The 10,146-nt window shown below is 42.3% G+C and overlaps 1 protein-coding gene across 1 annotated transcript in view; it reads left to right on the forward strand.

Moving 5' to 3' along the window:
* eeig1a (estrogen-induced osteoclastogenesis regulator 1a) overlaps positions 1–6,103 on the forward strand; it is a 39,383-nt gene extending 33,280 nt beyond the window's left edge. The window contains exons 5-12 of the mRNA XM_061260986.1: positions 2,349–2,465; positions 2,848–2,894; positions 3,115–3,269; positions 3,596–3,700; positions 4,278–4,473; positions 4,800–4,921; positions 5,114–5,183; positions 5,462–6,103. Coding sequence (XP_061116970.1) covers positions 2,349–2,465; positions 2,848–2,894; positions 3,115–3,269; positions 3,596–3,700; positions 4,278–4,473; positions 4,800–4,921; positions 5,114–5,183; positions 5,462–5,507 — 858 coding nt within the window. The 3' untranslated portion in view covers positions 5,508–6,103. The remainder of the gene's footprint in view (positions 1–2,348; positions 2,466–2,847; positions 2,895–3,114; positions 3,270–3,595; positions 3,701–4,277; positions 4,474–4,799; positions 4,922–5,113; positions 5,184–5,461) is intronic.
* Positions 6,104–10,146: the final 4,043 nt, after the last annotated feature.

Raw genomic sequence — 10,146 nt, forward strand, 5'->3', positions numbered from 1 at the left:
GGACTCGTGCCGATATCTGCATATTCCATTAGAGAGAAATGTTTCTGTCTCGGTGATAAAAATTATAATCACCCTCAATGTTTCGGTGGCTGCCTTTTACCTTACTCTTGCTGCTTTGTAACCCTGCCGACAGTGGTGTATAAATGTACGGTAAGTGAGGCAAAAGATATTAGAAACTGATTTTACCAAATTAGTGTTTTTCATTGCTAGGTTCGTAAGATCTCTCTGAATTCCATTTTATTCTATCCAATATGGTGGATTGTTTGCCTGGATACGGCTTAAATCACAGGTTGCCCAGGGAGTAATGGAAAGTAATTCAGGTAAATGTTTTCCGGCCATGGATTGCATACCCTATGACCGTAAAATCTGCTTGCAGCAGGAAAGTAGGAGTCTGTTGTGTGGAGAGTTTGCAGTCCAGGGTCCACATTTGGTAACCTGTCATGTGATGTCCAAAACGGAATGTCCTGGTCAACAAGCTGCCTGAGGTCCTACAGGAAACTCTTGGAGCCATGGCTCCCAACTCTTAAGAATGAAAAAGGATGTTATCTTTCTTCTGTTCCAGAGATCTTCTCTGGCATCCCCTTCCCATTTCCTTTTTTTTTAATCTGGCAATATTTTCTCTCCTTGTCTGGGAGGAAGGCCGCAGATGTGTGCATTCCGTTGAGTCAGCAGCGAATGCCTGGAGCGGTGCTGAGGTCACCTGACCTGGTGGCTCATATAGGTCGCTGAGACCCCTATACCCTGGAGGACAGCAGGACCCTTTGTTAGCACAGAGTACACTTAGCACCCTTCTACATGCCCTGCGCTTGCAAACGGCCAGAACTTTTGCCTTTGTTATCTCTATAAAGCCAATAAATGCTAATTGATGTCTGTAATTATGTCACCTATTTCAGCTTGTAGAGTAGCCTGTGTGATTTTTCAAACCACATACTCATCAGAGCAGAGCACATTACCTCTGCAGTCTGAAGATTGGCAGGGAAGCAGGGAGTTCTCGACAGTCTCAGGTTTTGACATGCATGTGAAAACCTTGCTCCATTTGATGGGTTTCTTTGCACCACAGTGAGAGTGCCAACAAAGCTCAAAGCTCCTGTTGTTCCAGGTAGTTTGGTTGTGAGTATTAAAAGCCTGGAATGACTGTGTGGACACGTTTCTTGTCTGAGGTGTTGTGTTTATAGCCCAGTCACCCAACTCTGTTGATCTATGCAGTTTTTAGATCTGGAGTGTCTTAATAGCGTGGGAAACAAGGAACAGAGAAACAAAAAAAAAGTATTAGTACATAGAAATTGTAGCAAAAATGTTTCAGGCATTCAGCAGAGCAGGAACAAAAAAAACAAAACAAACAAGTAGCAACACCGTGTACCCCTCTGACAATATGGTCTATGCAGGTACCCAGTTGGTCCATGGTTCAGCGCACTAAAGCTGCTTTCATCCACAAAGCTCATTAACCCAGCTTGGGTCGTTCACCCCTTGGCTAGTCTGTCTTTTGTGCTCTGGAGACACAAGACAATACATGCCATTCTAACATTATAACCTCAAGGGGCACTTAGTGCCCTCCATTTTGTTTGGAACAAAGACATATTTTCTTCTTGATTTGGCTCTGTACTCCACATTTTTATAATGGTAATCAAACAACTCAGATTCTCAGCTTTTATTAAATTGTATCTTTACTGCATGCATTTTGGTTTCACCATGTAGAAATTACTCAACATTTTATACACAGCCCCCTCCATTTCAGGGCACCATAATGTTTGGGATATACTAATGTTATGTAAATGAAAGTAGTCATGATTATTACTTATATTCCTTGTTTCTCCAGTTAGTCTTGTACAGTTAGTCGTGTGGCAAATGTGAAGCTATTATCAATGTTTATCATGAAATAAACATCATGCTATAATAATGATGCTATAGAAATTTAGGAGACTGCACTGTTATCAATTGTTATTTTTTGGGTTTCTTCTGTCCTGATGTTCTCAGCTGTGGACTATGCATGAACTGGGCTGTGCGGTTGCACTAATCACTGTTTGAACTAATGTCAGGGAACAACAGCAGAGGACCCCATTAAAGATTGTTTGGCATGATGTCGTTATGTAACTGCCATAGTGTTCTCTGAGAGAGAAACTGAGAGAGTGAGAGAATGAGAACACAAATGAGAACAGGAACGAGCGAGTAAGGTGGCCCTAATTGAAAGGTTTCCTCATGGCTGGATGGCCTTGCCTGCTTCACATGCTCTTGGTTATGTAACTGCACTGTAGTTGGATAACCTTCCTCTTTCACTTAGTTGAGGACCAGTGTCTACTCTAAGAACTGTATTTTCAAAGCAGTCCTACGCTTCCTTCCCCACCATTTAGCTGGGCTTTGCTGACCTCAACCTGTCGGAGTTCGCTGGTTCGGGCTCTGCAGTGCGCTGCTGCCTTCTGGAGGGCTATGATACCAAGAACACTAGACAGGACAACTCCATTCTGAAGGTAAGTGGGTGCCCCCTTTGCCCCTGGAACACGAGGTGACACTGTCTCTCCCCATGGGATGCTATCTCTCTGCTGATTTCTGGTTCCTTGGAACACTACTTGTATTGCATTAAAAGCCACGCCTGACCGTGCCGGTAAAGAATGGGCTCGGCTGCCCCACTGGGCTGTTGTGTTGCCCTAGGTGTGGGAGGGTTATAGAGGCAGGCCAATCTTTACCTTGGTTCTGAAGGATTGAGCAACTGCTGTGTGCTGGCACCAGTTGCGCATGAAGTGTATTCTCCCAACACTGTGAATGAATTGACATTGTAACAATGAGACTGGCTTATGGATACAAATTGGGGGGGAAATGCTAAATGATAAATTAATTCCATACTACTTCCAGGTAACGATTGGGATGACCCTGATGTCTGGAGATCCTTGCTTTAAAACGTGAGAGACTTTTCCTTCTTTCTTTTAACTCCTTGCAGATGACATTGAGGATGAAGTTCAAGTGTCCTCCCTTCTAGACAGACTTGCTTGTTCCGTGTCCCTAGCAGCATATTTAGCTGAAGTCTTAGCTCAGTCAAATCTAGTCCTTGAATGTTTCATTTGTATGCTCCTGTGCCGTGTGACTGGTGTCATTGTGATGTCATTTTACTCCTTCTCTCAGGCCCCCCAGCACGGCCAAGTCCATCTCCATTCCGGGACAGGATCACTCCCTGCAGCTGGACTGTAAGGGGGAAGGTACGGGGGCCACACCTGCTCCTGCTGGAGGGATCACCATGGGGCGCTCGCTGAAATCCAGGCCTTCTGTTTTGAGCTCAGGTTAGAGTCCAGGCTTTTCAGACACACAGAGGGAAATGAATGTGCACATGCATGCAGAGACTACAGGACGGCATGGAGCTCATGGTATTTACGGTAACTCAGCTGGAACAGATGGGACCGTAACAGCCTGAAGGAAATCTGTGTTTCTTAATGTTGTAAATGAATAAGAATTGGTGCAGTCTTCGGTTGGGAGCTTAACTAAATGTAAAACACAGTGTCATGTTCCACCCACTGATACAAGGGCTGTTAATGTTGCTTGAGTTTCCATTCAAACATTTCCATTCATTGCAAAACTGTAAAAGAGTTTCAATTCTGTGTGGTTCCAGGTCTGCCAGAGGAACCAGATCAGAATTTGTCCAGCCCGGATGAGGTGTTCCACACAGGCCACTCCCGCAATTCCAGCTACGCCAGCCAGCAGAGCAAGATATCAGGTGAGAACCGATCTCTGGTACATATGTGTAGAGAGAGGAGGTTTGTCTCCCCCTCCCCCCAGCCCCTCCCTAAGCTGTTCATGTCAGTCCCTCCAAAAGGGCATCTGTGCTGTGACCGTTCAGAAGCAGGAAAACAGGATGATGGAGAGGCAGGAAGCAGACCCCATCTCTTCCCTTTCTGTCATGTGCTCCACCTTCCTACACCACTGACCAAAATGTTCACCTCTCAACCAAAAGAACCGATCAGAATGCAATAGCATGGAATGGACTTAGTGGTATAAATAAATAAGTGTTAATAAAAATAGGTTCTTTATTAATAGTAGTTGTCTCTTGTAACCTAATGCATGTTGCAAGCTTGATGTAAATTCTCAGTTGAATTTGAATGTAAGAACCATTATTGAATAGGAAATGTGTTTTAAAAAGAATATGATTGAAATTTGAAATGCAACATAAGGAAATTTGTTTAATTTTACTTTCATTCTTTACTTTAAACAGTTTTCTCTGTTCAATGTGGAACAATTGGAATTGCTGTGCACAGCACCATGCCTTTTCTAACCTGTGTTTTTTTTTTTCCAAGGTTACAGCACAGAGCACTCCTGTTCCTCCAGCCTGTCCGACCTCACCCACCGCCGGAACACTTCCACCAGCAGCAGTGCTTCTGGGGGGCTCAGCCTGAGCGTGGAGGGGCCCCCTGAGGGACAGGGGGATCCCGGCCGCTCCGAAAGACCCCCTCGCCCTCCACGCCCCGTACTGCCATCCAATAGACTCTCAAGGTACGGTTGTCCACCAGCACTTTCACTATTGTTGTAGTTGTAACAGAAAGAAACTGTTAAACTCACTGCCTTTCGTAAATGTCTATTTTCACTGCCCCTTGCTGAATGAGGCATTTCGCTATATGTCTTGGGGCTAGTTCCACCTGAGGTTTTTGAATCTCCATTGACATGTTGGACAACAGTCAGACCTTGTGGTATGAAGCATTCTGTTCAACTGAGACTGACACACCTTGTTCCATATGGTCTGGGACACTGCTGCTTGACAGTCCGGGAGTGTGAGTGCTAACATTTTGACTCCCTCCGTGCTCCACCCCCATCTGTGACAGGAGGAAGAAGGACTCCGTGGAGAGCCACCCCACCTGGGTGGATGACACTCGCATCGACGCGGACGACATTGTGGAGAAGATCGTTCAGAGCCAGAACTTTGCTGATGTCAGCAACAATGAAGGTGAGGGCTTGATTTGTGCTAAACCGGGGCTCTGGTGCTTTAACATTGCTGTAGCATTGAACCAGAGACGCAGTGTAGCAACATGTTTCCCCTAATGCAGCCACACTGCCAGGGTGTATAGCAGTTCAATACTGAGAGGGGACACTTGATCCCGCTATAGATGTGCTCTCTCTCTCCCACTGACTTTTGCAGACAGCAACCTGAGACTGTTTGTCAGCAGAGATGGGACCACAGCCTTGAGCGGGATTCAGCTGGGAAACAGGTAAGGAGGCAGGTCGTGTGTGTGTGTGTGTGTGTGTGCGATGCACGTGCATGAATAGGTATGTATAGGCTTTTGTGTAGGCATGTGTGTACATGCCTGTGTACATCTGTGTATGTGTATGTTTACAGTTACGCAAGTGGGAACATTTGTGTGTGAAGGCTTGCACATGCACGTCTGTGTGTATCTGTGTGGCTTTGCTTGTCACGTTAACCAATTCCACAAATGATAAGGCTAACTTCCTGTCCCCCGCCCTTCCCCTCTCTCTTTCTCTCTCTCAGGGTGTCAGCTGGCGTCTTTGAGCCGGTGGTGATCGAGAGCCATTAGAAACCGTCAGTTTTGGCCATGTGGTTCTCACCATGTCCCCCCCTCACTGCCTCACATGGAGACACGACACAAAACAAGCCTGAGGCAACCATGTACTGCCTGTGAGGAATGCACCACTTCAGAGGGTTCAAGTGTATCTCAAGTAAACAATCTGTCAGATATCCAGATCTATAACTTTATTTACTGTTAGTCACATAAAGAATGTGGAGAACTCTACATAGCCAAATAACCACTTGTTCTCTGTTTGAATGCAATGACTTGAAGGCTTACATTCCCCCCCATGCTCGTCAGCAAACTGCTTGGTATCCCAGTAACAAAAGGATCATGGGAATTGCTCCACTGTGAAAATACAGGAGAACAAGTTCCATTGGACCTTTTGTCCATTCCGCGTGACTGCCAAGGACTCTGGGAAATGAAGTCTTTAGTTGTCTAATGTAGTTCTTTTTAGAGGAAAGGATCAAATGTTAAAAGCTTAGCGCCACTGCTGCGAGTGTAGATCTTAAACTTTTATTAACCATTTTGAGTTACTGGGGGCTAAACAGTTCTTAACATAATTTAACAGAATGTATGCTGCATTGCTCTTAGAAGTATTGATCGTGAGGGGTTTTTTTTGGGGGGGGGGGGGGTGGTGGTTTATGTTAAAATACAGGAGTCTGGGTAGCTTTGTGAATCTAGTCAGGGAAATCGATAGAAACCACTAGGCAAAAACGTGATGGAGCTATATGTATGAAGCTTTAAAAGCCATGTAACTGTGGTCTTTCTTTTCTATGTGGTCTCTGCTCAGTCTAGTTGTTTCTTTGCCAGTCACATCCAGAGGGAGGGACTTGATAAAGCTTTTCTGGCCATTTTTCTTCTCAAGCCAGTCTGTTGTTTAGAGAAATGCTAATTAGCTGTTATTGTTAAATAAGGCTGTCTTGTCTTGAACGTTGCTAGTGTTTGTGGACAACCAGCTTGCTGATCAGAGCCTGTTAAGTAAATGGCTCACTAATATCCCAGACTGACATCATGGAAAACATTGTCTGTCTGTTTTTGCTGTGCTTTCTTTGTACGTGTGGAATGCAGTCTGCCTGATGCGCACCAGCTGGGCTGGTTGCATTCTCAGGACAAGTGGGATACCAGTTCTGACTTTAGTTTCTTATTAATTTGTTTTGTTTGTTTTCTAATGATAAACTACCTGCCTGTGAGGATTCAATGTGTGGAGTTTTTTTGAAACTCTCATTTGAAGAGGAAATGATGATCCCTGCTGGCTTGTGCTGGGCTTTCAGTCCTGTGTACAACAGAAGAGATTATGGAAGGGCCTGGGTCAGCAGCGCTCAGTGCTGACAGATGCGTTGCAGGCTCTTGCCCCACACTGTGCCCCCTTTTCCCCTCCCACCCTTTGTCACCCTTGTTCTCAACACGGGTTTGCGTTTTCAACTTCAAATAAACCTTTAGGAAAGCATGTACAAGGGGCCATAAGACTAGGGTTTTTTCTTGATGTGGCCCCTCACAAATATTCCACAACCACTAGAGAATTTGAGAGGAAGAGCACTTTACACATCAGTGAACAGACATGTCAGTGACGGGGGTAGAACTGGCATCTCGGGGCAACTGTGGTCTTTCCTGGGGTTTCTATAAGAGTAGATTCCAAATGATTGAGTGTCATCTTGTTTTTGTATTGCTGTCATCTCTGGCAAATCACACTTCCTGTTGACCAGGAAATTTGATTAGCACACAGACAAATGGATTCCCATCCACCTTTGTGTGTTAGCTGCATTGAAACCTCTTGCAAACTCAAGTGGGGGAACTTTCTGAACAAGCAAGGCATATTTTCTTGCCCTGCTTAAGAGCACCTTTTTTAAAACTTTATCCTCATACTATTTACTCTTTAATCTGGATGACTTGATCATAATTTGGCGGTCCTTTCTGTTTGTTCAAAATATAACAATGTTCACATTGTGACATTGCAAGCACCAAGCACAAGGGTTTCTGTATGCCTTTCACAGTCCCTTTTTAAACACTAGCTTCCTTTCTTCTTGCCATTTCATCTTGTGTGAAAGGATAAAAAGAGTAAATACCTGTTGCGGCTTTCAGGGGGCGATAAACAACATGCCGTGGGCATGCCCAGATTTGGGCTCCAATGGTGTGAACAGTAGTTTCAGCTTCTCTGATTGTGTATTCTCCTAAGACCTGGTAATTCATTCTTGTCCTCTATCGGGGACTTGAGTCTCTGGTCTTAATCTCAAGAACCATATTTTCTACTATTCCGAAACTTACACTACAAGGGACATTCAATAAAAATAAAATTATATTTTTAATGATAATATTTTGAAAATATTTTCACTGCAACATGTTTTATCAAAGACACTTGTATTATGTCAAAAAATGTAAATGCATAAAGAAATTCTGCCAGGTCTCAGGAGGATAAATGGCTATTTCAGCACACCCTGGTGGTGTGGAGAAATAAGTTACTTATGTACCTGCCCTGCAGTAGAGCCAATTTTCCATAAATTTGTCCTTATATTTTGTATCAGGTATTCGCAGTTGGATTTCACATCTTGTATGTGCACCCAATTTAAAGAGACCAAACATACAGTACCCAGCAGAAATGCTCAGTTATTTCACCAGAATTAAACATAGCCACTTTTCCTTATGTTTTTGTTTTGTTTCTGAGTACATTTTAAGAACATCAAACAATATCAAGAAGCTGCACTTTTTAGTGAAATGTGTAATTTCTTTCATCATTGTGGATGTCTTGGGTGTCCTAACACTGAATCAACATATTTAAATAGCGATTCCTTTAACTTGTGAAGCATTGTCACTTCTGGGGATTGTGGTATCAAACTGTATTACAGTATCTTTTCAATATAGATTCTTCTCTTTTATTAAAAAATATAGTAATTAGGTGTTTTTTTTCCAAACCAGCTGGCTGGTTTATTTTTCTCTTTTGATATGCCATACACCAAGAGGAGGGTGTGGAATCCACCCCTCTCTTCTGTGGAACGTTAAAAATAGTGGAATATATGTATTAATATTGAAGAGTAATTTGTGGTTCTTGTTTTCTGAACTTGTTTTGTAAAAGAGGGCTTGATTTGTTGTACACAATGTTTTTTGTTCTTCTTCCCAACAGACTTGATGTATTTGACCTACTTTGTAACTTTGTGATTGTTTTTCTTACGCTTTATTGTAAGACACTGTTGTTATGGACTGACCATTACAGTGATCCCTGATGAACTGTGACTCTGGGAAACCCTACTGTGATCCACCACTGGACAAAACAACATGGATCAGAAAAACATTGTCATATTAATGCCCCCATTGTTTTGGAAGATATTTTGTTGCCTTATTTTTTTGTTTTACATTATTATTCTTTGAGATTAACTTGCAACTTCTCTGTTGCATGATCATTTGTACAATAGTCTTACTGTTTGGGATCAGGATTATGTACTAACCTAAACTTGACCCCTGTAAACACGTGCCACAGGTCATGTGACTGTGGAGACTGTGAGATGTTGTTTCAGTTCACTGGTGGTTCACTATAAAGCTCTGATCTCAAACTACAGTCCTGGAGGATTGCAGTGCCTGCAGGTTTTCGTGGTTTCATATGCATAAGCAACAAATATAAGTCTTGGAAACAAGGTGTGTGGACTTAGCCAATTATTGACTTAAATGAAGCACTTAAGTGCTGAAACACACCAAAACAAGCAGATAATGCGGCCTTACTGCCTTGCCGCCACTTGAGATCTTTGCTGAAAAGGGTAAGGACACACAGAAAGCTCATAGAAAATACTTTGATTATATGGCCACACCTTGGCCATAGAGAATGCTTACTCAGGATAGAATTCTTGTGGGATTTTGGGGTTAAAAGCCCATACTATTTGAGAAACAGAACAGAACGTGAAGTGCTATAGAGAGAAGGAATGATATTGATACAGCTCAAAGGGGAACTCTTTTTGGATTCTCTTTTTGTGTTGATTTTTACCTTTAGAAACTCTTGGAAAAACAAAGTATCATTTTATAGTTATATAATAGTGATTCATTGATAAGAATAAATAAACAGATCTGAATTATATAATGTATAAACCACAATTCTGAAAGGTCCCAGTGGTGCCAGGTGGCACGAAAATGCCAAACAATGTGATGAACTAACCAATCACAGAGCATAGACCAAAAGTCTATTCAGCTTTCTGATTGAAATATTACCCATGTTAAATGACGTTCATTTCAACATGCGCTTACACTATGACGTATACTGTTAAAACTTCTTTACATTTTTAAAAATTTATTTCTGCCTCTTCTTTGTTTGGAAAGGGTTTTAAGCTATGCACAAGAGTCCAAGACTCCCACATAGAAGAGTTAACATTTTCTTACTCCTACATTAATAATAACTTAAAGAGATATAGAAAATCAGAGGGTTCTATAATTTTCTGTACTAAATGGATATATACAGATTGTATTAAGAGAGACATATTTAGATTGTTATATTTTTATGATTCTCCAGATTTAAAAAGAAAATACAATAAACAACAAGCATTGCTCTAATTTTCATTGCTCTTTTCCCCCATGTTTTGTTCTTCACAAGCAGGATTTACATTCTATTGCATTCAATTTAGTTCACTTTGGAGGAACACTGTGATGTAGTGGGTTAAAAGAATATTTG

This window comes from Conger conger, chromosome 11, assembly GCF_963514075.1.
Source record: "Conger conger chromosome 11, fConCon1.1, whole genome shotgun sequence".
NCBI lineage: Eukaryota > Metazoa > Chordata > Actinopteri > Anguilliformes > Congridae > Conger > Conger conger.